This window comes from Podarcis filfolensis, assembly GCF_964270895.1.
Source record: "Podarcis filfolensis genome assembly, chromosome: 8".
NCBI lineage: Eukaryota > Metazoa > Chordata > Lepidosauria > Squamata > Lacertidae > Podarcis > Podarcis filfolensis.
In genome coordinates this window covers 84,555,115-84,580,676 of record NC_139611.1, presented here as the reverse complement: position 1 = coordinate 84,580,676, position 25,562 = coordinate 84,555,115, and the positions used below count along the sequence as shown (strand labels likewise).

The 25,562-nt window shown below is 50.4% G+C and overlaps 3 protein-coding genes across 9 annotated transcripts in view; 1 reads left to right on the top strand and 2 right to left on the bottom strand.

Moving 5' to 3' along the window:
* The window catches only part of CATSPERG (cation channel sperm associated auxiliary subunit gamma), a 48,097-nt gene extending 46,690 nt beyond the window's left edge, over positions 1-1,407 (bottom strand). For 2 of the 6 annotated variants that reach the window (XM_083626860.1, XM_083626864.1), the window contains exon 1: positions 1,007-1,261. The gene's annotated coding sequence lies outside the window, so the exon portion shown is untranslated. Of the gene's footprint in view, positions 1-277 lie in introns of all 6 variants that reach the window. The other 4 variants (XM_083626863.1, XM_083626862.1, XM_083626859.1 and 1 more) reach the window with 4 other exon arrangements.
* PSMD8 (proteasome 26S subunit, non-ATPase 8) lies at positions 1,369-9,655 on the top strand. Its single transcript, XM_083627866.1, has 7 exons — positions 1,369-1,706; positions 3,545-3,617; positions 4,563-4,665; positions 4,974-5,139; positions 6,921-7,021; positions 8,175-8,283; positions 8,954-9,655. Exons 1-7 carry the CDS (start codon positions 1,533-1,535, stop codon positions 9,089-9,091), a joined length of 864 nt encoding a protein of 287 aa, XP_083483992.1. The 5' UTR covers positions 1,369-1,532; the 3' UTR covers positions 9,092-9,655.
* Positions 9,656-10,987: 1,332 nt separating this feature from the next.
* On the bottom strand, positions 10,988-20,988 carry GGN (gametogenetin). Of its 2 annotated transcripts, none has more exons than XM_083626970.1 (4): positions 20,876-20,988; positions 16,386-18,682; positions 12,683-12,885; positions 10,988-11,169 (listed from the first exon to the last, which is right to left on the bottom strand). In XM_083626970.1, the coding sequence occupies exons 2-4, from the start codon at positions 18,666-18,668 to the stop codon at positions 11,037-11,039; spliced, it is 2,619 nt and encodes an 872-aa protein (XP_083483096.1). In that variant the 5' UTR covers positions 18,669-18,682; positions 20,876-20,988; the 3' UTR covers positions 10,988-11,036. The 2 variants fall into 2 exon arrangements, with proteins under 2 accessions (XP_083483096.1, XP_083483095.1); XM_083626969.1 differs by having other exon boundaries at positions 20,050-20,892.
* Positions 20,989-25,562: the final 4,574 nt, after the last annotated feature.

The window sequence follows — 25,562 nt, the reverse complement described above, 5'->3', positions numbered from 1 at the left end:
TAAGAGCTTAATTCCTTCTGGAGGTCCGTTCTTAACCTGAAACTGTTCTTAACCTGAAACACCACTTTAGCTAATGCTGCGCCGTGTGATTTCTGTTCTCATCCTGAAGCAAAGTTCTTAACCCGAGGTACTATTTCTGGGTCAGCGGAGTCTGTAACCTGAAGCGTCTGTAACCTGAAGCGTCTGTAACCCGAGGTACCACTGTATTGGGTTCTTCCAGGAAACTTTGCATAGGACTGTGGTTATGCCATTCTGAATAAATTGAGTATTCCACTACGTGCGGCTGCTCTTCAGGGTCTATCAATGTATATAAAATAATACACAACGCAATCTCTGGATTCTTCATGGGGGCCTGGCTGTGGGGGCTTTAACAATCATGTTCTGTACTTCGTCATTTACCCTCCTTGGTGCCTTGCTGAAAATGATCGTTTGCAGGTAACCCCATAGTTGTCATGGAGGCCTGGAAGTCCTCCCAACAGGGTGGCTTTGGCCAGGATATTAAATTGCTCATTGCAACCAGCATGGGAGACTCCAGCACCACATTCTCAATGCCTGTTTCAATCTATTACATCTGGCATAAACTCTGTTGTGTGTTTAATAACAAATTAAACCCGTCCAACATAAAAAATTAGAAATTACTTGAAAGAAAATAGGCCTAGGATTAAATTAAGTTATAATTAAATAAATGGGATTTAGAATGTTAAGAAAAGTGAATAAGATGGACTATAATTGGAAATTGTTTTAGTTTAATAATGATATTGGAAGCTGTTACTTTTAACTACAAGGAAACTCAGAAGGGAGGGACTTGAGGAAGTCAACTAAGATGCTTAAAAGGTTGGATTTGTGAAGAATTAAGTTTGTTGTTATTGTTTATCTGTTTATTGTTCTTTTCCCCCCTCTTTTTTTTTTCTTTTTCTGTTTTTGTGTACCACTCTGCTTTGTGGTTTTTGTTATCATTGTGGAAAATCTAATAAACATTTATTTAAAAAAACAAAACAAATTAAACCTGTCAAATAAACTTCTCAAGCAACTGAACTAGGTTGCTTGTGTCATTGGCCTCCGTTTCTCACGCTTGGCATCATACGCCTAGCCTCTTGGCTGGTGACGTCACGGGGCCTCACGTAGACACCTCCCTACTAGTGACGTCACCCCGGTGACGTTGAAAGCCAACAGCTATTTCAAGACGCTACGCTTCCCAAACGTTCTCCTCAGCGCTCATACCTTCTCCCCCTCGCCGCCGCCCAAAAAAACCCCCCTACATCGAGCTCCCCAAATTAGCGCCTCAGCGCCCCCGCTTCAAACACCTCCGCTCGCTTCGCTCGGTGCCGTTACTCCGCTTCGCGCATGCGCTCCAAAAACCTTCCAGCCAATCGGGAACGGAGCCGTTGGTGCGTCGTCGACGCACGCGCCGGCCTCGAGGCCGGTTGCCATGGAGACCGCGCGGGCGGCCGCAAAGCGAGGACGTCGCGCTGGGCTTTTGTGACAGCTGCTGCCGCGGCTCCTTCCCCTCCTCCTCAGCCGGCTGCCGATTCATGGCAGCGGGAGTGACTGTGATGGCGGCGGCCGGAGGGCCGGTGCTGAACGGGGCGGACGCGGGCGCCGCGGGGCTGAAGGAGGCGGCGGGCATGTACGAGCAGCTGAGGGCCGAGTGGAACCGCAAGAATCTCAGCCTGAGCAAGTGCGGAGACTTGCTGGGCCGCCTCAAGGCAAGGGGGCCGGCGGGGGCGCTTGAAACGGGCAGGGGGCCCGAGAAACCGACGCGGGGGGGGGGAGCCTGGAAACAGCCCCGCCGAGGGCGGCGCGGCGCCACTAGAAACCGCCCTCGAAGTGGGAAAGGGAGGCAAGGAGGGGAAGAGGGATGCCGTCTCGAGGGCTGCAGCGAAAGCGTGGCCGGGGAGAGACTGCCATTTACAATGAGGGGGTTAATGGAAGCAGGCGCTGGGGAGGGGGGCGAGGAAGGGGAATGGGAAGCCTTTGTTCCGAGAGAAGGTCGGGCAGAGAGGGCTGAAACCCGCGTCTGGGAGGCAGGGAGAGCCAGCGGTTTGCACTGAGGGGTGAAAAGCGGGGACTGGGGCATGAAATAGGGAAAACAGAGGCCGATCACCCATCCCTAAATATTGTGCATTAGAATGACAGAATCGTAGAGTTGGAAGGGGGCACCCAAGGTCATCCAGTCCAACCCCCTGCAATGCAGGAACTGCTTAAAATCCTCCGAAGGAAGGAGAGCCCACCAGCACTTGTGGTACAGCTCCTACTGTCAGGAAGTTCTTCCTGATGTTTAGCCCGCATGTCTCCAGGCGGGAGTGGGGAAAACTCTGTGCCTGATCGCTGCCCGTCAGTGTGGGCAGTACTGAGCTAGATGGAGCAGAGGACCTCATTCCTCATCGGGCAGTTTCCTGTGCCCCTGTTTGAGGTGGCTCTGTCCCTGCAAGCCTCTGGGTGCCGGGCTCCTTTGCTGCCGGAAGAGGAGGCCAGTGACTCAGCGGAGATGTTTTTGCCTGAGCTGAAAACCAGTTTAGGAGCCTCTCTCTCTTTCGGCTGAGTCAGGTCGCTGAGCCTTGCCGTGATTGAGGCAGTCCTTAACAGCATCCGGTCTCCAGCTGCAGCCAGCCAGCTGCCTCAATGGAGATTTCAAACAAAACAATTCGGCACAGTATCATAGCTGTCAACCTTCCCTTTTTTGCGGGAAATTCCCTTATTCCAGCGCCGCTTCCCCGCTGCTATGCCAGATTGTTAGATATCCCATAGACTGTCCCCGGGACAGGTGAGGCTGCTGATCCCTTGTTTTCGAGGCTGCTGATCCCTTATTTTCAAATCTGAAAGTTGACAGCTATGCACAGCATTCATGCACTATCCCAAAAGCATCATATAACAAGGGTACACAGCAGGGTTGGGAAAGCGAGAGCATGCAGTTGTTGGTTTTGGACTTCAACTGCCATCATCCCATTATTATTATTATTATTATGTATTGAATTTGTTAGTCACTTTATCTTGCCCAGGATAACCCAAAGTGACTTAGACAGACAAGCAAACATACCATAAAAACCCACATAGGTACATTAAAACCAAGAGAGAAAGAAATACACTAAAACATCCCACCCACTTCTAGAAAGACCACAGATAGTTAAATGCCAAAGGCCTGATTATAAAGCTTTTTCCTGGTGCCTAATCCTTGCCCATCAGCCATGGTTTCTGGGTCTGATGAGAACTGGAGTCTTAACAACTTTTGAAGGGTTGCAGCCTCTCTGGTACTAGAGTGACTGGGGAAACTCAGCCAGATGGGCAAGGAATAAATATTATTATTATTATGCTTCTAAGGTTGGAATGCTCCCTTCCTTCCTTAGCTGATCGCCATTGACAGCTCCCAGCTCCCTGAATTTGTCCAATTCTTCATTTTTTCAAGCCACCAGCCATCAGTAGTAAGATGTTAAGTCAGACTGCAATAGCTCTAAACCAGGCTTTGCCAACCCTGTGCCCTCCAGGTGCTAGAGATCTCATCAGCCCCAGCAGTAACCTATCTCTCCCTCTCTCTGCTCTGTTCCAGTTAGCTCTGCTTGAACTCAACTTTCTGCCCACAACAGGCACAAAACTGACTAAACAGCAGCTTATCTTGGCAAGTGAGTATAATCCGACCCATGCACAAAGTTGATAGGAATCTCCTAACATAGAGAGAAATCTGTAAGGCAAATTCATCCCTCAAAAGTTTGCCGTTTGGCTGCCAACACGGTCTCTGTTCTCAAGAACAGCCACTGTCCTTGTTTCTGATGATTATTTAAAGAATGCATCTTCACCTGTCCCTCAGACTTGGGAGAAAGTGACAAAATCACACTGTGGGCAAAGGAAAAGAGCAAGAAAGCTCTTGACGAGACTTTCCCCTTCTCTATGTACCATTATTTGTTGGTTTGTTGTGTTTTAAGCTCTGCCTCATATTATTTGTTTATTTGGGAGTTTTTGTACCTCACCCACTAACTGAAGTTTACAATATGTTTTAAACACGACAAATAGGCAATGATACAAGAGTCACTACAGCAGGGGGGCAAAGGTGTATATTAATTTTCTCCCCTTGAGTCTCCTGCCTTGGAACCAACAATTGAAGCAGCAAAATATTAGTGCCATACAGGCCAGAACTTCCTCACTGCATGGCTGCTGCTGCTGTCTCTCACAGCCCCTGGTCCTGGTGGCAGATGCAGGAGGTGCTGGTGGAGTAGAGATGTTGTAGGCCTCCCTCCCAGTTCTTATATGAGCCACCTAGAATCATAAGAGCTGGAAGGGACCCAGAGCGCATTCTAGTCCAGCCCCCTGCAATGCAGGAATCTCAACTATCCACGACAGATGGCCATCCAACATCTGCTTTAAAACCTCCCAAGGAAGAAGAGTCCACAGCCTCTCAAGGAAATCTGTTTCACTGTCGAACAGCTCTTACTGTTAGAAATCTGTTAGTAATCTTCGCCAGACTTGGAGGCAAGATACCAGCTTGATCAGCTTGCCCTGCTCTAACATTGCAACTCCCCTGCTTGTTGTTGCTAATGCTCTGCCCCTCATTTCCCTTCTTGCCCCGCAAGGAGATATTCTAGAAATCGGAGCACAGTGGAGTATCTTGAAGAAAGACATCCCATCTTTTGAGAGGTACATGGCCCAGCTGAAGTGCTACTATTTTGATTACAAGTAAGTATCCCTGCCTTGAACCCTTTCAGATAATTGTTTTACTCATCAGGGTTTTTATCCCCAAACCCAACCCAACTCTGATGTTTTTCAGGATATATTTTTTTTATAATTTTTCCTCAATGAAACAAAAACCCCATAATTCCTCTGATGTGCAGGGGATGGGAGCACCGTGAGGTGGGGCAGCAGAAGAGGCAAAATCATTCCTTTGGCTCTAATTATCTATTGCTCCTGTGCCTTTTCGGGTGTCTCTGGCTAAAGCACTCCGTAACACAAATTCAGCATCTCTCTCTTCCCCCTTCCCTCCTCAGAGATGAGTTACCGGAGTCAGCCTACATGCATCAGCTGCTGGGCTTGAACCTTCTCTTCCTGCTGTCTCAGAATCGTGTCGCAGAGTTCCACACTGAGCTTGAAAGGCTGCCAGCCAAGGACATTCAGACCAACGTCTACATCAAGCACCCTGTATCTTTGGAGCAGGTGACGCCTCTCCTTCTCTTTGCTTTTCTCCTTCCCAGGCCCTGTGAATAAGTGCTTAACTAGCAAAGTGCCCTTAATTGGGTAGAGAGGAGGTATACAGTCATACCTCTTGTTACGTTGGCTTCAGGTTGCATGTTTTCAGATTGCGTCCCATGGCGACCTGGAAGTACCAGAAACGGTTACTTCCTGGTTTCACCGCATGTGCAGATGTGCAAAATGACGTCATGCGCAGACGCAACCAATCGCAGCCTGCAGATGCAGGTTGTGTTCTGCTCATGTTGCGAACGGGGCTCCAGAACGGATCCCATTCACCACCAGAGGTACCACTGTATTTAGTTACTGTGTGCCCCCTACCTCCCCCAGGTAAACAATGAAATATAGCAATTTTCTATTGCAGCTATAAAACAACACAAAAGCACCTTCCAGATGCATTTAAAAACTCTGCTTGTTTCTGGGAAGGTCTTTAGCTTAGTAGGAGGAGCACTTTCCTTTCATGCAAAGGGTCCCAAGTTCAGTCAACTCATTCTTGGAAGCCCTGTAGACCGCTGCCAGCCAGTGTTGGCTGTACTGAGCAAGAGGGGGCAATGCTCCAACTTGGTATGAGGCACCTTCCTATATTCCTGTGCTCTATGAAACAAGGCTAAACTGCAGTCCTCACAAGAGCGTTATGTCTGAAAAGGCTGTGCTTCTTGTGGAAGCCAGTCTTGGCTTTCCAAGATAGCAAGCCTTGTTCGTGGACCTTAAAAACCCGCTGTGGGAAGAAGCCTTGTATGGGAGGAGAAGGTTTTCCTGAGATAACAGGGGGCCTAGGCCACCCATTCTAAAGCTGTGTGTGTAGCTGAAAAAGTGATATACAGTGGTACCTCGGGTTAAGTACTTAATTCATTCCGGAGGTCCGTACTTAACCTGAAACTGTTCTGAACCTGAAGCACCACTTTAGCTAATGGGGCCTCCTGCTGCCGCCGCGCCGCTGGAGCACGATTTCTGTTCTCATCCTGAAGCAAAGTTCTTAACCTGAAGCACTATTTCTGGGTTAGCGGAGTCTGTAACCTGAAGCGTATGTAACCTGAAGCGTATGTAACCCGAGGTACCGCTGTATTCTCCCTAAGCGGTGTGCCAAAGGGTTAATAGAAAAGGTGGGTTGGATCCTGGAAAGGGAAGAGTTGAAGGTGAGGAGAGGGTTGCTGCTTTGGAGGAGTTCTGTGAGGGAGTTCCAGACATAACACAACAAAAACTAATGCAATACATTAATAATTGCATAAAACCAGCATTGGAAATTCGCCAGGGACATTTTGCACCTGGCTATTGGGCCTTTGGGACCAGGTGAAGATGCCCAGGTGCCAGACATCTCCACCACCTGGAGGTGCATGCCTGGGGATCCTTGGATCGTGACTCTTTTCACACACTTAACAACACATCCTGTAGAATTCTATCCGTGATATTTTATCAGCACAATCAGAACAAATTTCAGGAACCAAAAAGTCGTATTTAAAAATAGGACTTTCCAGGCGCCTGGCCCCAAAATGGCAACTAGACATCCCATTTTGATGACTGTAACCCTGGTTTAAGGAGCCATTTGGTGGCTATCTGAGTTTCTATCACTGGATAAAACCTTATTAAGACAACATGCTGTTCCAAAATTTTCAGTGACCACACCTTTCTTTCTATTGTGTATTGATTGCTACATTATCAGTTGTATGTGGCTTTGGTCAGCTACCTTGAAAAGGTGACTAATAAATTGTTTATCTCTGTGGTGCTCTTCCTCTTTCCTCCTGCCTTAGTATCTGATGGAAGGCAGTTACAATAAAGTCTTCCTGGCAAAAGGCAACATCCCAGCAGAGAGTTATGCTTTCTTCATCGACATCCTGTTGGACACTGTCAGGTGGGTCATGCTCTCTTAGCTCTCTCAGACTCGTTTTATAAACATGGGGTAAGGTCTTCTGCAAGGGCAGGTGATATTTCCTCTTGTGCACACCAGGAGTAAGAGTTGAGAATGAAATATATCCGCCATTGGTATTCCTCAAAAAAAAAAAAACCCCTATCAAAAGCCTGAGAAACTTGCCTTGTTCCCACCTAGTTGCCTCTGTGACACCATCCCATCCATTTGTGGAATATGGTAGTTAATACAGACCAATACAGCAGCTGTGAGGATTACTGAGTATATGTGATGTGCTTTAAACCCTATAGACCCTGTAACCTCACAGCCCAGCCATGTCTTAAAGCACCTTGAAATCCCCTATCAGTCTCAGGGGGAGAGAATTCAGCACCTCCCTACGTCTCCTGACATCAGTGGAGCTTAAGATCCCGGGCCACAGGGAGGTTGGGCTGGCCTCAGCCAGGGCTTTTTCGGCTGTGGCCCCGATCTGGTGGAACACTCTGTCACAAGAGACTAGGGCCTTGCGGGACTTGACATCTTTCCGCAGGGCCTGCAAAACAGAGCTGTTCCACCAGGCCTCTGGCCAAAGTACAGTCTGACCCCCTCTCTCCTTCAGTAATCCTCATAGAACTCTAGCCCAATGGTTGCCATTAATTTGATTCTGAATTGATTTTAGAATGTATTTCAATTACCGTATTTTTTGCTCTAAAAGACTCACTTTTTCCCTCCTAAAAAGTAAGGGGAAATGTGTGTGCGTCTTATGGAGCGAATGCAGGCTGCGCAGCTATCCCAGAAGCCAGAACAGCAAGAGGGGTTGCTGCTTTCACTGCACAGCGATCCCTCTTGCTGTTCTGGCTTCTGAGATTCAGAATATTTTTTTTCTTGTTTTCCTCCTCCAAAAACTAGGTGCGTCTTGTGGTCTGGTGTGTCTTATAGAACGAAAAATACGGTAATTATTTGTGATTTTATGTAAACTGTGTTACTTTTATTGTTGTTAGCCGCTCTGAGCCTGGCTTCAGCTGGGGAGGGCGGGATATAAATAAAATTTTTATTTTTATTTTTATTATTAACCCTGCTTAGCAGCAGCCGAGTTGTGTGCCAAGAATTCTGTCTGGGTGACCTGACCTGCTTGTCTTCCGTTTTTTCCCTCCCACCCCAGGGATGAAATTGCCAGCTGCATTGAGAAGGCCTATGAGAAGATCCTGTTCAATGAGGCCACTCGCATGCTCTTCTTCACCCCCAAGAAGATGACAGACTATGCCAAGAAGGTGAGAATTTGAGTACAGACTTCCAGAGTTAACGTTAAATACATTACTTCTGGTAAATGAACCATTGTAGCTGCTGGAGGGGCGTGGAAATTTGTGTACCAGGCTTTTTATACTCCTCTACCCATGTACTAGAGGGACGCGGGTGGCGCTGTGGTCTAAACCACAGAGCCGAGGGCTTGCCAATCAGAAGGTCAGCGGTTCAAATCCCCACAACGGGGTGCGCTCCCATTGCTCGGCCCCAGCTCCTGCCAACCTAGCAGTTCGAAAGCATGTCAAAGTGCAAGTAGATAAATAGGTACCGCTCCGGCGGGAAGGTAAACGGCGTTTCCGTGTGCTGCTCTGGTTCGCCAGAAGCAGCTTAGTCATGCTGGCCACATGACCTGGAAGCTGTACGCCGGCTCCCTTGGCCAATAAAGCGAGATGAGCAACCCCAGAGTCTTCTGCAACTGGACCTAACGATCAGGGGTCCCTTTACCTTTACCCATGTACTATCTGAAACCCAAGGGTTGGTTGCCAGATGTGAAATATATTGGCACTATTTTCAACTTTCCTACAAGGCCAAGATGAGGGAGGGACCTTTGCTGGAGAAACAAGCCTTGTTGTTCATGGTTTTGTAGCATTGTTTAAAAAAACAAAGAATCTCATATAATGTCCTCTTGCCCTTTTACAGCGAGGCTGGGTTCTAGGCCCAAACAGCCACTACTGTTTCACGGGCCAGCAGCAGAAGCCGGAAGATGCCACCATCCCTTCAACAGAGCTAGCCAAACAAGTTATCGAATATGCCCGGCAGCTGGAGATGATCGTCTAGCGGGCCCCCACCATGGGCTGGGACTGTGGGTTACTCTTCTCCCCCCCTCCCCATTTTAGTATTTGTAATCCAGTTCCCATACAGCTGGCAGTCAATTTGCTTATATAGGAAGAGCGGGGGGCTCTTTTGCCCCATCTTTTTCTCCTGGGATGCCAGAGTAAAAATTGTGCCTATCCCTGTGTCATTAACAATTACATGGTTCCTTGGTCCTAGGTGGAGAGATGTTCTGGATGTGGAAGGGAGGTGGGGGCTGGTGATTCATGGCCTTTTCTGACCTCAGAGGGGTGGAAATAGCCTATATTATTGCCTCTTCCCCCCCCCCTTTCCTTGCATCATAGACCAGCCTGTCATTTGCTAATTGTTCAAAATTAATGCCAGGAACTGGTTGCACTGGAAACAGATACTTTTCTCTGCTTTCTGGTCAGCGCAGGGTTAAACTGGCCTCCCAGAATTACGATCTGACTTTTGGTTTTGGTTTTTATTTGGTAACTTGCTGTCGCCTTTCGGTGCAAGCCACTTACAAGGATTGACTGTAAGTTAAATAAACACAGTTTCTTCTACAAATGCAGTTTCCCAACTGTCATAAGTGCACTTGAAAGCTATTAATGCAGGAAGGCTCAGCTAGTCAGACCCAACCAGGACATGAAGCAAAACCATAGTTTAGTAGTGTTTCAGGTATAAGTTTCCACAGCCACACAACCACTTACATTTTAAGCTAAGCAGGGGTTTGTCCATTTTGTCTGAACAAAATGTTCTAGATTTCCCTGCAGACGTGCTGAAGAAGGGAAGAGCAGGCTTGTTGTTTAACATTACAGTAGAATGGTCCCTGTGACTTTGTTGAGCAGGGTGCCAGCAGTAATAGGGGAACATCAGAACTGGACTACTAAATGTTGCCTTGGTTTGGTGCATTACGGTTGTCAACTGATAAAAAAGGAAGTTTTAACAGTGAGGCACACATGCACACTTAGGAATCAAGTTATTGAGATGAGCCTTAACTTGCCCTTATACCTGCTGCTGTCCTGGCTGCTGTGTCCTCCGTAATCACACATTTCCACAGGCTCAGTAGAGGCAAAAGACGCTGAATAGCAAAAGACAACACCTGTAGGGTTATTCTCACTTTATAGCAGTTTTTCCTAAACTTGGGTTTCCAGCTGTTTTTGGACTACAACTCCCATCATCCGTAACAAGCAGGACCAGTGGTCAGGAATGATGGGAATAGTAGTCCAAAAGCAGCTGAAGACCCACGTTGGGGAAACACTGCTTTATAGCCGGCCTTAGCAGGTGTTGCCTGCCAGCATTAGCTGTGTGGACCATCAGAAGCGCTTGTGCTTTGGACCTGCCCTGGGCGCAACCAATGAATCCCTGAGCACCCACACTGACCAGATTGTTGGCATATATGAGGAGTGGGAGACCCTCCAAATTTTGTTGACCTCCAGCTCCTAAAAGCCCCAGCCACCAGGACCAATGGGCAGGGAAGATGGGAGTCACAGCAACACCTGGAAGGCCACCTCTGGTACTTCTCATAGTTGGCCCAGAACTCCCTGCAGCTGGTAACAGATCCAGGAGAACCAATAGAATCCACAGGGCTGGCAGCCCATGGAGTTCCAGAGGTGGTTCATAGGGACTTGTCATCTCCTCTTGCCTGGGCACAGTAATGGACAGATCCCCATTCTTTCTGGTCTCTGTTGCATGCCAGCCATATGACTTTCGCTGCCTCTGCTGGGCTCGTATGCACAGGTGCTATCTACCCGACAATCCCCAGAGCTCTAAAGTGGCCCGTTTCCAAACCCATCTGCAGAACTGGAAACCCGTTTGATTCCAATTTCAGGTCTCGAGGAGAAGTCCCGGCAGACTGCAGGGACCCCCGCCGCACGAAACGGAAGCCACAGGCCAAGCTGGTGTGATGTACAGGGTTTATTTTTTGCAGAAGCCTGGGGAAGGGGGTTCAGTCCTCATTGGCAATGTGCTGCTGTTCGTAAGAGTCCAGGCAGAACTTGGTCCCGGCAACAAGCGAGACGGCCAGCATGGCGGTGGCGACCCAGGGCGGTTCGGTCAGATGGTTGGTGGAAGGGTTGAGCCTGTAAAATGGGGGGGGGAGAGGGGGAAGCAGAAGCGTAGGTGAGCGGGGCAGAGCTTTGCAGAGTTAGGCCTTCTACAATGGCTTCATTGAAATGCAACTGCAAAAGGGCAGCTGGTTAAAGAATACCCAGGATGAGCCTCAATGGATTAGAGTCGGACACGACTAAACAACAAGAAATTTACAAACGAGAGTAAAAACCTTTAGTACTTGGGATGTTCAGTTTCCATCAGGCGCAGCCAGCACAGCTAGTCTCTGCCTTTGAGAAACAGAGTTCGGCAACCCCTCCTTGCCTGGGTGTGGCATGCTAGTTAGGACCGCACGGGATAATCTGGGTCGGGAGACAACTGGCCTTTTTCACACACAGCTTATTGCTCTCGACTCTTGCTGTTCCCTAAACGGCCTCGGCCCAGTATACCTGAAGGAGCATCTCCACCCCCATCATTCAGCCCAGACACTAAAGTCCAGCTCTGAGGGCCTTCTGGCGGTTCCCTCATTGCGAGAAGTGAGGTTACAGGGAACCAGGCAGAGGGCCTTCTCAGTAGAAGAAGAATAATTTGGATTTGATATCCTGCTTTATCACTACCCTAAGGAGTCTCAAAGCGGCTAACATTCTTCTTTCCCTTCCTCCTCCACAACAAACACTCTGTGAGGTGAGTGGGGCTGAGAGACTTCAGAGAAGTATGACTGGCCCAAGGCCACCCAACAGCTGCATGTGGAGGAGCGGGGAAGCGAACCCGGTTCACCAGATTACGAGTCCACCGCTCTTAACCACCACACCACACTGGCTCTCTGGTAGTGGTGCCCGCCCTGTGGAATGCCCTCCCATCAGATGTCAAAGAAATAAACAACTATTTAGAAGACATCTGAAGGCAGCCCTGTTTAGGGAAGCTTTTACTATTTGATGAATCATTGCATTTTAATATTCTGCTGGAAGCTGCCCAGAGTGGCTGGGGAAAAGCCAGCCAGATGGGCAGGGTATAAATAAATTATTATTATTATTATTATTATTATTATTATTATTATTATTATTATGCTACAGGCATAGCTACACCACACACTAAAAAGCTGGTTTGGGTCATTCTGACTTCCCAGGGAATCATGGGAACTGTAGTCTTTGGAGGGGCGGGGGAACACCTGTGAGGGAATCCAACAATTCTTAGCACCCTCCTCAAACTACAGTTCCCAAGATACTTCAGGAGCAGCCACGACAGTTAAGAGCATTTGCAGCATGCACGTGCCTCTTTAAGAATTGGTGCCAGAGTTGGATTTCCACCCACTCTTCTCTCCCTATCCCTATCGCTTTCTCCTTTTTTTTTTTTACTGTAAGCCTGTGGGGCAGGGGACTGTCTTGTTTTAATTGGCTATATGGAAGCCAGTCTGGGAGCCTTTGGGGATAAAGATGTAGGGTGCTAATGCTAATAATATTAATAGTAATAATAACTCCCCCCGCCCCCAAGTTTGTTTTGTGACCAGCTGCTCGGGATTTGCACTCGAGGCTTCAGCCTGCTCACCATGTTACGACGTTCTGGGGCAGTTTCCTCTGCTCCTGGTGTTTGCAGTAGCACTTCCTGGAACATGATTCTGCCACCTGGAAAGCCGGCCAGTGGTGGTGCGGGGGGGATCCGCTCGCCTCTCCGCCAGGATCTGGACCAGTCAGGGCGGAAGCTGCATTCTCGTCAATGCTGGCGGGTTTCTCCAGGGGAGGGGGCGTTTCCTGGACATACAGTGATTTTATTTGCTTAAAACGTTTCCACATCATATTTCCTATGCTCAAAACAGCTTACTGGAAAGTCCAGTTTGGATGATGATGATTTACATTTGTATACAGTGGTACATCGGGTTAAGTACTTAATTCGTTCCTGAGGTCCGTACTTAACCTGAAACTGTTCTTAACCTGAAGCACCACTTTAGCTAATGGGGCCTCCTGCTGCCGCTGCACGATTTCTGTTCTCATCCTGAAGCAAAGTTCTTAACCTGAGGTACTATTTCTGGGTTAGCGGAGTCTGTAACCTGAAGCGTATGTAACCTGAAGCGTATGTAACTCGAGGTACCACTGTACCACTCTTCATCACAGGGTGGTTTACAACATAAAAAAACACAACATGAAAACAAAAATACACAAAAAGCAAGCAAACAAATCAATAAAACCCCGCTCCTAACAGGCACAGTTAAAAGGCCATAGGGTGTCAATCAGCCCAAGGCCTGGCTGAAGAAGGACGTTTTCGCCTGGCACCTAAAGATATGTAACGAAGGTGCCACGGAGAGCATTCCACACAAGTGGGGAGCCACCACAGAAAAGGCCCTTTCTCGTGTTGTCACTCTCCAGACCCCTCATGGAGAAGGGGCTTATGATGATCTCAGGATCCAGGTAGTTTCATATCAGGGGAGGTGGTGCTTGAGGTCTTGTGGTCCTGAACTGTTTAAGGCTTTCGAGGTCAAAAACAGCACTTTGAATTGGGACCGGAAACTAATGGGCAGCCAGTGCAGTCGGATCAGGATCGGTGTAATATGCTCAAACTGTCTTGTCCCAGTGAGCAACCTGGCTGCTGAATTCTGCACCAGCTGACGTTTCCGAACTGTCTTCAGAGGCAGCTCTACGTATAACATGTTGCAGTAATCTAACCCAGTGTTTCCCAACCTTTGGCCTCTAGCTGTTTTTGGACTACAACTCCCATCATCCCTAGCTAGCAAGACCCAGTGGTCAGGGATGATGGGAATTGTAGTCCATAAACAGCTGGAGACCAAAGGTTGGGAAACACTGATCTAACCTAGAGGTTACTAGAGCATAGATGACAGAAGGCAAACTATCCCAGTCCAGATAGGGGCACAGTTGGGCCACCAGCTGAAGCTGATGGATGGTACTTTGCGTCACTGACACCAATTGAGATTCAAGCAACAGCGGAAAATTCAAAAGTGCCCCCCAAGCTACCAGGTTCTTCAGAGGAAGTGGAACCCCATCAAGAGCAGGCAACCTCCCAGCCGTCCAGTCTATGGTACTGCCCACCAATAGAGCATCAACCTTATCTGGATTGAGCTTCAATTTTTGGGCTCTCACCCAGGCCATTATCAAGGCAAGACAATGGTCCAGCACGTCCACTGCCAAACCTGCAGGTGTAAAGTGGAGCTGTGTGTCTTCCGCATATTGCTGACCACAGACTCCAAAACTCCAGATAATCCAGCTCTGTGGTTTTGTGTAGATGTTAAGCAGCATAGGGGATAAAATGGGACCCTGAAGAGCCCCACACTGAAGGCTCCATAGGGCCAAAGAGCACATCCAGTGTACCTGAAGGAGCGTCTCCACCCCCATCGTTCTGCCCAGACACTGAGGTCCAGCTCCGAGGGCCTTCTGGCAGTCATCTCACTGCGAGAAGCCAAGTTACAGGGAACCAGGCAGAGGACCTTCTCGGTAGTGGCACCTGCCCTGTGGAACGCCATCCCACCAGATGTCAAAGAGAAAAACAACTACCAGACTTTTAGAAGACATCTGAAGGCAGCCCTGTTTAGGGAAGCTTTTAATGTTTGATGTATTACAGTATTTTAATATTTTTGGGGAAGCCGCCCAGCCAGATGGGCGGGGTATAAATAATAAATTATTATTATTATCATCCTCTGGAAACGACCATCCAAGCAGGACAAGATCCACCGCAAAGTGATGCCACCCACCCCCAACTCAGACAGCCACTCCAGGAGACCATGGTCGATGGCACTGAAAGCGCAGGTCAGGAGCATTCTGGACCCTGAGATTTCACATCCCAAATCTGAGACCTGGTGATGTCAGGCAGGCCAGCCCTGGAGATGGAGGTTAATTGGGAGAGTGGAGGAGGTCAGACCCCACAGCAGAGTCTCTGTGCTATAATTTGAAGCTGGGCTGAAGCTTGCAAGCTATATGCACAGTCTTCTTAATAATTCTTTATTATTAAAGACACTCCCACCCACCTGGAGATTCAAGCCCTCTGCCTGCCTCCTGCCCGGAGGGGGCCAGGAAAACCTGGAGGCGTCAGGTCAGACCTGGAGGGCTGGCAACCCTACCTGACATCATTATGAGGTCAGGTGATATCTTCAATGGGGCTCTTCTTGGTGCCCATCAGCTGATGGGTACCAAGAACCAGCTCCTTTGAATGTGCGCTGGCAGCGGCATTGAACACATTGCTTTCAAGGCAGCTCCTCACCCCACCAATCAGCTGACTGGCACTGTGAGAGAACCCCTCTGAAGCCCGTCTGGGACTTCGAAGCTGCTCCCTCCCAGTGCCCAACAACGGATCAGGACCTAGAGCCAGCCCCATTCTGCTAAGGCAGCCTTTCTCAAGCTGTGGGTCCCCAGATGTTGTTGAACTACAACTCCCATCACCCCTAGCTAGCAAGGCCAGAGGTCAGGGGTGATGGGAGTTGTAGTCCAACAACATCTGGGGACCCACAGCTTGAGAACCGCTGTGCTAAGGGGTTCCCGGTCTCATCCATGCCTTTATCTGCCCCACATGCAATGTCACATGATGTTCGGTGTGGGGCAGGTGGGTGTGGTTTGAGAAAAGATCCCTCGTAGACCTAACATGGACCCCTGCCGGGCCCTGTATACCTGAAGGAGCATCTCCACCCCCAATGTTCAGCCCAGACACTGAGGTCCAGCTCCGAGGGCCTTCTGCTGGTTCCCGTACTGCGAGAAGCAAGGTTACAGGGAGCCAGGCAGAGGGCCTTTTCGGTGGTGGCGCCCGCCCTCTGGAACGCCCTCCCGTCAGATGTAAGGAAATAAACAACTATCTGACTTTTAGAAGGCATCTGAAGGCAGGCCTTCCCTGTTTAGGGAAGCTTTTAATGTTTCATGTCTCACTGTGTGTTGTTGTTGTTTGTTGGGGGGGGGGGAGAAGAGCCTCCCAGAGTGGCTGGGGCAATGCAGATATATCACACCCCTGGGCAGGCATCCTCAACCTTTTCAGACCCAGGACCCATTTCCAACCCAAACATGCCTCTGGAGACTCATTTCTTAACCTTTTACTGTATATATGCATGGTGCTTGTGCTCCCATTGTGACCCACCTTGGACCAGACCCACCAGTTGAAGACCAGTGCCTCAAGATACCCAAGGCTTTGCCTGTTCCAAAACCAGGTTGGAAAGGATGTAAAGAACCATAACAGATCATTAACAACAAGAAGAAATGAAGGGAGTGGGTAGCAGCCGTCAATGAATCAAACAAAGAGCAGCCAAATCCACGAGACTCACCAAAGGCTCGCCAAAATAAAACGGCCTGGCGACGTTTTCGAAAGGCGGGAAGAGGGGGACACCCTCTAACCTCAGGGAGCTCATCCCGTAGCCTCGGGGCCACTGCTTCTGCCCCTTCCCCTTGGGCGCTTTCACTTTGGGCTGCCCTGAAGTTTTGAGTTTCTCTTTGGACTTTGCGGTGGACGGGCCTTGTTTCCGGATCTTGGGCCTCGCCTGGGCTGCAGCCGGCACCTTCTGGTCGGGAATCAGTCTCACGGGGGCGCACCGGGCAGAGGCGGCTGGACTGGGGGCCTCCAGCACCTCCCCGGGAGAGCAAGGCCTCGGGCCTAGCAGGGACGCCGGGGGCTGGTCTTCCTTTTGGGGGAACGGAGGAACGGCCAGCGGAGAATGGCCGCCCCGGACAGCATTACAGGCCGGTGGCTTCGCTGGGCCCGTTTCCTTGGCGACCCCTTCCAGGCCCTGCGGCCTTCTCCGCAACCTCTGGGCAGCCTCGTCAGCCTCCCCGGCTGCTTCGTGATCCGCCAAGAGAGCCACAATGGGCTGAGGGGAGCCCATCGCCTCAGCCCCTTTCTCGCCAGGGCTGGGTGGGTCGGCACAGTCCTTGTCCCCGTCTTCAGCTCCCGCCGCAGCCTCATCCAGAGACACCTGGCCGTCGTCGTGCACAAACCAATCGCACTTGGGGTCGCTCCCCAGGAAGGCGACAACCTGGGACACGGCCGTTCCAAACTTGGGCAGCTTCCGGCCCTGACCCTTGCGGCGCTGGGGGTAAGGAGTGGGCGGCCGGGGCCTTTGCCACTCTGGCCGCTTGGTGTTGCCGGTGGACAGCTCCTCAAAAAAGGTGACCACTTGCTGGCTGGGGGCGTGGGGGGCAGCGGGCTCTTTCGGGGTGACCTTCTTGAAGTGCTCCAGGAACAGCTGGCTGAGCGAGGAGAAGTCCTCAGGGTTGCTCCTCTCCAGCCCTTTGAAGGACGGCAGCTTCTTGCCCGCTGCGGTGAGGTGGTGCAGGGCTTTCGGCAGCGCCGGGGCAGCGCCAGCGGGTGCCTTCTTCTGAGGGCACTGCTTGAGGACGTCGGCGTAGGAGATGCCGGAGGAAATGACGCCCGCCTTCTGCTTGACCGCCTTGATGCTGGGCGGCCACTGCCCCGGCTGGATGGTCACTTTGTACAGGAAGTTGAGGCCCTTCTCCAGCAGCTCCTGCATGGTCTCCGAGTTGACCCCTTCCGCGCCAAGGGCCTCGCCCTTTGCCCCGGCCTTCGCCTCGCTCCCTGAGCCTTGGGCCTTCTCCCCGGGGCTGCCCGGTGTCTCGGAGCAATCCGCAGGCAACTGGGAGGCAAGGGCCAGGCCCCGGGAGTCTCCGTCGCTGCCAGGGGCGCTGTCCCTCTGTCCGGGACTCTCTTTCTCCTTCTGCCCAGACCCCCACGACAGAAGAGCCTTCTTCCCTCCAGGTGGAGCCACACAGCCGGACACAGCTGAACGGCTGGCGCTTTTCTCATTCAGAGGCCAAGGCCCTGCCGCGGCCGCTGCCACATCCTCGGCCCCCCTCAGAGGTTCTGGGCCCGCTGGCTGCTTCTTGGCCGAGGGAGCCGACTCCAGCACCCTCCCCTTGTTTTCAAAGTGCTCCTTGGCGCTGGCTTTGATGTGCTGGGTCCAGCAGACCTCCATTTCCGCCACGTCCGGGGGCACCTCAGCCGCCGGGCCCAGCTCCACCAGCTTCTCGGGCTGGAGCAGGAGCCCACCCATGCCCCTGGCCTGGGGCACGTTCTCTGGCTTGCCCTTCCCCTTTGCCGGTGCTCGCTTGGCGCCCAAGTCCCTGGGGTCAGAGGGCAGCGCTGGGGGAGGCCTCAGAGACGCTTTCGGCCCCTTGGGGTCCTCCGGCGGAACGGGCGCCGAGCTTGGCCTGCTCTGGAGGTCCGCCCTGCTCAGGCAAGCCAGCCCCCGCTTCTCCGCCCCTGGGTCCTTGTCGCAGAGGCTGGCCTCCTTTATCCCGCCACTGGCTGTGTTCTGCGCCCACATGGAGGAGAACTTCAGCTTCGATTTCTTGGAATGATTCTTCCCCATCTCCGCAGCAGCCCCCGCCGGCCTGTCCCCTCCCCCTGGCTCGGTGCTCAGCAGCTGACTGGTAGCTTTCTGCTCAGGGGCCTGGAGACCCGGGGGGCGGCTCCCCAATTCATGCTTAGCGCTGCTCGCACCCCGGTCTGGCTTGCTCCTGTCCGGGTTGGCCTTCTCCTCCCCGTCTTTGGCAGTCTCTGATTCTTGTGTGGCTTCTGATTGGACATTGCCCATTATATACAGTCATCCTAGGAATAATAATAAAAAAGTCCAGTGTGAGGAGGAGGCAGTGGCTAGGGGAGGTGATGCAAGGAGTGTGAGGGACACAGAGATACATGGGCCGGTTCACGGAGGATGCCCCAATTTTGCCTGAGCGCAGAACATGTGGGCAGCCCAGCACCCTGAAGAGAAGAAGAAGAGTTTGGATTTGATATCCCGCTTTATCACTACCCGAAGGAGTCTCAAAGCGGCTAACAATCTCCTCTCCCTTCCTCCCCCACAACAAACACTCTGTGAGGTGAGTGGGGCTGAGAGATTTCAGAGAAGTGTGACTGGCCCAAGGTCACCCAGCAGCTGCATGTGGAGGAGCAGGGAATCAAACCCGGTTCACCAGATTACGAGTCCACCGCTCTAAACCACTACACCACATCACTATCCGCTGTCATGGGCCAGTTTGCCATTGCCAGCAACTGGTATTCAGAGGCAGCCCTGGTATAACAGCCCTGACAGTTGGAGGTAGAACGCGGCCATGTGACCAGTAGCCAATGGTAGCGTTCTCCTCTGCGCATTGGTCACTTCCTGTTTTAAAGCAGCAATGATGCCCCAAATTACCTGGGATGAGGTGAACCACTCTCTGAGGCGGATGGGGGACTCACAGTGACAGTGGGCACCCTTAACAAACCGCAGACTATTTGAGGGGCCATCTAAAGTGGCTCAGCGCCGCCGCTCTGAACACACAGCGCTGGTTCCTGGGCTTTTAACGGGGTCTTGCCATGCATTTCTCCCTTGAGAAGCCCTACTTCCTAAGTGTCTGCGCTTCAGACGGATGCTTAAAAGCAGAGGATCAGGGCCAGTTAAAAGGGGCAGCTGTCAACCTGCCATCTCAGAAGATGAGAATGGCCTCCAGGCGGTTGGCTGAGAACTACATATCTTCCTTGATCTATTTCTTTTTGGGGACGAGCCATTGCTTCAGGGGTGCAGTATCTGCTCTGCAGGCAGAGTCATAAAATGGTAGAGTTTGAAGGGACCACAGGGGTCAACGAGTCCAGGGGTCTTTCACCCGACGTGGGGCTCAAACAAACACATCCCTGAGACTAAGAGACTCATGCCCTATCATCTGGGCTCTCCCAGAGCTACAAGAAAGCTCCAGGTTCAGATCCCAGAAGCCTCTCCAGGTTGGGCTGAGAGACACCCCTTCCCCGAAATCCTGGGGGTGCTGCTGCCTGCCAGTGTTGTCAGTAATAAGCTAGGCAGACCCAATGGCCTGACTTTGGCATTTACAGCTTCCTAAGTTCCTCTGCAGGGGGAACAGAATAAGGCTTAATACTTATAAAGAAGGAAGTGGGGGTGTTGCTGGGGGTTTGGGGGGGTTGGGAGCACCTAGAAGCCAAGATACCTGAGTTTTCTGCCTAGAGTGGCGGAGCCTTGGGGAAACTGTTCATATTCACGCCGCCTCCTGGTTAATTTGTAGTCCTCTCAGGTACGCGCAATGAGCCATCCGGAGTAAATCCTCTTCTCAGTGAGTTTGTTAAAATGGCCTACTTAAGCACTGATCCTTCCTACACTAGATCCCATTCTTAGAAGGGGGGGCGGGACGACAGCACGAGTCTTGATTGGATCCTTCCCAACTGGATCCCATTCGCTAACCTTCAAACTTTGGGTGCTACTCACTGGGTTACAAAAAACCTGCAACTCCTTTCCATCTGTCCTCCCTAGAACTTGCTCACCCGAGTTTTTAATAGATGCCTGTCCCGTTTGGATCACTTCTTAATGGATTTTAAAAATATAAATGCCTCTCCTCCTTAGATTTACGCTCAGTGGATCTTAATGAGTTTTTATTTTTTTTATTTTTTTTTAAAAAGCCCTCCCCTCTTTGGATCTCTTTCCTTATTGTAAGTGGCTCCCTTTTCACTTTGATCCCTCCTCCGTGGGTTTTGCTCAGACGAATGATCCCTCCAGAAACCCTTCTCACTGTATCCAACTCACAGGCTTAAAAGGGCGCATTTTGCTTTTCTCCCCCCCAACCCTCTCTGTCGGATTCCTACTCAGTGAGTAAAAACAACAAACAGAAACACAACTCGCCCTTCGCCCTGCCCTCAGCTGTGCTCCACGTGTGCTGGTCTCCACCCAAACCCGTTTCCAAGTCTGCCCCACCCACTCAGGACTGGCCCCTCCCCCTGCCCCTCAGGCCCCTCCTCCAAATTGCGGCCCCTCCCACTCACCGCCTGGCTTTGTGGCTGCTCCCGGACGGAGCTGGGGAAATGGAACGAGTGGGCGGAGCCGCAACGGATATAACGGACGCTCCGCCCCTTTTTCCCCTGCGGGGGGGGAGGGGTTGTCAAGAATGCTGCCTCGAAGCCCCGCCCACCGATCCTATGCGTAATTGCGCGCGGGTGTTGCAAGCCCGGCTATGCAAAATGGGTCTTGTTTCTTGTTTTGTTTTTTTACAGTAATGTTTATTGAGTTTCATACAAATATAACACATACTATAAAACAACTGAAACAAAAATAAAACAGATAAAACAAATAAAGCGAATAAAAACAGAAGATATGACAACAAACACAAACAATACAAATTTATTAATTAATTAAACTTCCAACCTCAGAAACATATTGCTTGACTTCCTCTGGTCCCTCCCATCTGAATTTCCTTGTAACTGAATGTAGCAGTTTTCCAATATCATTATTCAAAAACAATATTCCAATTATAGTCAAATTTCTTAACTTTTCTTCACATTCTAAATCTCATTTATTAACTCCTAATTTAATCCTAGGCCTATTTGGTACTTTCAGGTAACTTCTAATTTTTAATGTTACAATATTTATTCAAATAGTCTTTAAATTTCTTCCAGTCTTCTTGATATTCCTCTTCTTTCTGGTGGCGGATTCTTCCAGTGAGGTCAGCTAGCTCCATAAAGTCCATCATCTTCATCTGCCATTCTTCCACAGTTGGTAATTCTTGTGTTTTCCACTTCTTGGCTATTAAAATTCAAGCAGCGCTTGCGGCATACAAAAATACCTTTACATCTTTCTTGGGCAATTCAAGACCTATGGGTCTTGTTGCTGCATGGGATTGTTGCACTCAAGGTCACAAGGTCAGTGGCGTAGCGTGGGGGGTGCAGGGGGGGCCTGCCGCACCGGGCGCAACATCTGGGGTTAGGGCAAATCCATGGGTTAGGGGGCGCAATTCCATGGGTTAGGGGGCGCAAATCCACGGGTTAGGGGGCGCAAATTACTTGCCTTGCCCCGGGTGCTGACAACCCACGCTACACCACTGCACAAGGTTAACCCCCAACACGCGAGCCCCCCCCCAAAAGCATGCATTGGGCCCGATTTAAACAAATGGTCGATTAAAATCACCTTGCTGTACAACCAAACAAATAACTTCAGTGAATTGGGTAGGTTGGCTACATTGCAATGCATTTTCCAGGTGACCCAAAGCCGGCTGAGACAGGGAACCTTTGGCACCCCAAAGACTCCAGCTCCCATCAACCCCAGCCCAGCATCAGTATTGATCGAGCAGTCACGAAATTAAAAGACGCCTGCTTCTTGGGAGAAAAGTAATGACAAACCTAGACAGCATCTTAAAAAGCAGAGACATCACCTTGCCAACAAAGGCCCGTATAGTTAAAGCTATGGTTTTCCCAGTAGTGATGTATGCAAGTGACAGCTGGACCATAAAGAAGGCTGATTGCCGAAGAATGGATGCTTTTGAATTCTGGTGCTGGAGGAGACTCTTGAGAGTCCCATGGACTGCAAGAAGATCAAACCTATCCATTCTGAAGGAAATCAGCCCTGAGTGCTCACTGGAAGGACAGATCCTGAAGCTGAGGCTCCAATACTTTGGCCACCTCATGAGAAGAGAAGACTCCCTGGAAAAGACCCCGATGCTGGGAAAGATGGAGGGCACAAGGAGAAGGGGACGACAGAGGACGAGATGGTTGGACAGTGTTCTCGAAGCTACCAGCATGAGTTTGACCAAACTGCGAGAGGCAGTGGAAGACAGGAGTGCCTGGCGTGCTCTGGTCCAGGGGGTCACGAAGAGTCGGACATGACGAAATGACTAAACAACAACAGCAAGTTCACAGCCACTGGAGTTCAGTGCTTTCTTAAAATCAGCTAATCAGAGGAAGGAGTCGATTATATTTGCAATCGTGGCTAAGGAGTAAAGTTCCATTTTTGTTCTGGAAAAAAATCCAAAGCCCCTTGAATAGGACCGGTCAAGAATCACCAAAATAAAAGCAAGCAGGTTTTTGAGTCTTGCTCTTCATCGAGCAAGATGTTCAGCCAAGGAAAAAGCTGGCTTGGTATTGAAGCCTTAACATCTGCATAGAATTACAGAATTGTAGAGTTGGTCATCTAGTCCAACCCTCTGCAATGCAGGAATCTCAGCTAAAGTTGGTGGCCATATCGCCACCTCCTGCAGGAGTTGGAGTTCCATAGCTGAACCATGTGCTGCATTGAAGAAGCCAAGCAGCGCCAGTAGGAATTGGAGTTCAAACGTTGCAGAAAATAGGATAGGAGCTGTAGTGGATTGCTCAGTGAAGACGCTAAAATAGGCAACTTTCATGCTAGGATTAATTGGGGAAGTAATTGAACATAAATCTGCCGATAATATAATGTCATTCTTCAGAGAACAGCAACCAAAATGGTCAAGGGGGTGGAGCTACTCCCCATGAGGAAAATTTGCAGGGTTTGGGACCTTTCAAATAACAGGTGAGGGATGCGGGTGGCGCTGTGGGTTAAGCCACAGAGTCTAGGACCTGCTGATCAGAAGGTTGGCGGTTCAAATCCCCATGACGGTTGCTCGATTCCTGCTCCTGCCAACCTAGCAGTTCAAAAGCACGTCAAAGTGCAAGTAGATAAATAGGTACCGCTCCGGCGGGAAGGTAAACGGCGTTTCCATGCGCTGCTCTGGTTCGCCAGAAGCGGCTTAGTCCTGCTGGCCACATGACCCGGAAGCTGTACGCCGGCTCCCTCGGCCAGTAAAGTGAGATGAGCGCTGCAACCCCAGAGTCAGCCACGACTGGACCTAATGGTCAGGGGTCCCTTTACCTTTACCTAAAACACCTGTTTGTACAAAAAAAAACCAGGTAGACACTGGTAACGCTGCAAGTTGTGAATATCCGACGGAGCCAAATGTCGGAAGATTCGGGGCAGCAGGGGTGCCAACTAATAAAATATTGGGGGGGGGAGGTACCCCCTGCCCCACATAATCTATCACAGGACACGCCATTTGAATGGCAATGCCCATCAATTTTAGGGCCCTCCTGGCTCAAATATTTTATGGGAGGGGGAGTCTTGGCCCCTAGGATTTGGCTCCTATGCAGGGCAGATAAAATAGAGGGCTTCTCCATGCAGCACAGAGTTAAACTATGGCACTACCTCCCACAGGAGGCAGCGATGGCCAGATTCATGGAGGAGAGGGCTGTTTATGGCTACTGGCCAATGTAGCTGAATCCCAGGTGCTGGAAACCATAGGAGGAGAGAGGGATCTTGGGTTCGAATCCTGATTGTGGGTTTCCTGCAGGCATCTGGTTGGCCACTGTGAGAACACGATGCTTGTGCTAGGTGGGCCACTGGCCTCTTCCAACAGGCCTTGTCTTTTTCTCTTTCTTTCTTTCTTTCTTTCTATATCAGCATAGCCAATTCCCACACTATGTTGGCTGAGGCTGATGGAAGTTGCAGCCTCAAACATCTGGAGGGCACCAGGTTGGCGAATGCTTTTACACACACACACACACACACACACACACCTCATTCATACAGATCTAGAAATCTACACAGAACATTGCGTGTCTAAAGCTGTAGCCAGCCTTCTGTCCTGTGTCACCCCAGAAGCAGCTGGGCTGTGATTGCCGGTCAGCAAGCACAAATAGACCATCACCTTGCCAACAAAGGTCTGTATAGTTAAAGCTCTGGTTTTCCAAGTAGTGATGTATGGAAGTGAGAGCTGGACCATAAAGAAGGCTGATCGCCGAAGAATGGATGCTTTTGAATTATGGTGCTGGAGGAGACTCTTGAGAGTCCCATGGACTGCAAGAAGATCCAACCTCTCCATTCTGAAGGAAATCAGCCCTGAGTGGTCACTGGAAGGACAGATCCTGAAGCTGAGACTCCAAGACTTTGGTCACCTCATGAGAAGAGAAGACTCCCTGAAAAAGACCCTGATGTTGGGAAAGATGGAGGGCACTAGGAGAAGGGGACGACAGAGGACAAGATGGTTGGACAGTGTTCTCGAAGCTACCAGCATGAGTTTGACCAAACTGCGGGAGGCAGTGGAAGACCGGCCTGCGGCCTTCTAAATCTGGCCTGCGGACGGTCCGGGAATCAGCGTTTTTTTATATGAGTAGAATGTGTCCTTTTATTTAAAATGCACCTCTGGGTTATTTGTGGGGCATAGGAATTTGTTCATTATTATTTTTCAAAATATAGTCTGGCCCCCCACAAGGTCTGCTGAAAAACGTTTGCTGACCCCTGAGATTGTTGTTGTCGTTTAGTCATGTCCGACTCTTTGTGACCCCCTGGACCAGAGCACGCCAGGCACTCCTGTCTCCCACTGCCTCCCGCAGTTTGCTCAAACCCATGAGATAGACGACTATATCAGAAACGAACAACAACAAAGTTTTCTCTTTGTGCATAGGTGTGCTTTGACATCCATCCAGCCACAAACCTTTCTCTTGCACATCTCCCAAGCCCTTCCTTACCCCCCCAGGGACAGATGATTGGGCAAATAACATTTCTTTCACATTTTCCCTTCTCTCTCTCTCTTCCTCCCCCCCCCCCCGCCTTTTGATCTCTTCTCAGATTATTCCAGGGCATTAGGACCAGGTGGAAACCGCTGTCTACTTCTTCCTTTCTCATCTTTGGATTCTGTCCCCCCCCTTCCCGCCCCCACCCCCACCCCCA

What these genes read in the sequence shown, in the direction of transcription:
- GGN (XM_083626970.1), bottom strand. Translation starts at nt 18,668, where the DNA reads ATGGGCAATGTCCAATCAGAAGCCACACAAGAATCAGAGACTGCCAAA. An exon ending in TTTATTTTGGCGAGCCTTTG is followed by an intron (nt 12,886 to 16,385) that starts GTGAGTCTCGTG and finishes CTGTATGTCCAG; the next exon opens with GAAACGCCCCCTCCCCTGGA. An exon ending in CCCCAGAACGTCGTAACATG is followed by an intron (nt 11,170 to 12,682) that starts GTGAGCAGGCTG and finishes CCCATTTTACAG; the next exon opens with GCTCAACCCTTCCACCAACC.
- PSMD8 (XM_083627866.1), top strand. Translation starts at nt 1,533, where the DNA reads ATGGCAGCGGGAGTGACTGTGATGGCGGCGGCCGGAGGGCCGGTGCTG. An exon ending in ACAGCAGCTTATCTTGGCAA is followed by an intron (nt 3,618 to 4,562) that starts GTGAGTATAATC and finishes TTGCCCCGCAAG; the next exon opens with GAGATATTCTAGAAATCGGA. An exon ending in TGCTACTATTTTGATTACAA is followed by an intron (nt 4,666 to 4,973) that starts GTAAGTATCCCT and finishes TTCCCTCCTCAG; the next exon opens with AGATGAGTTACCGGAGTCAG.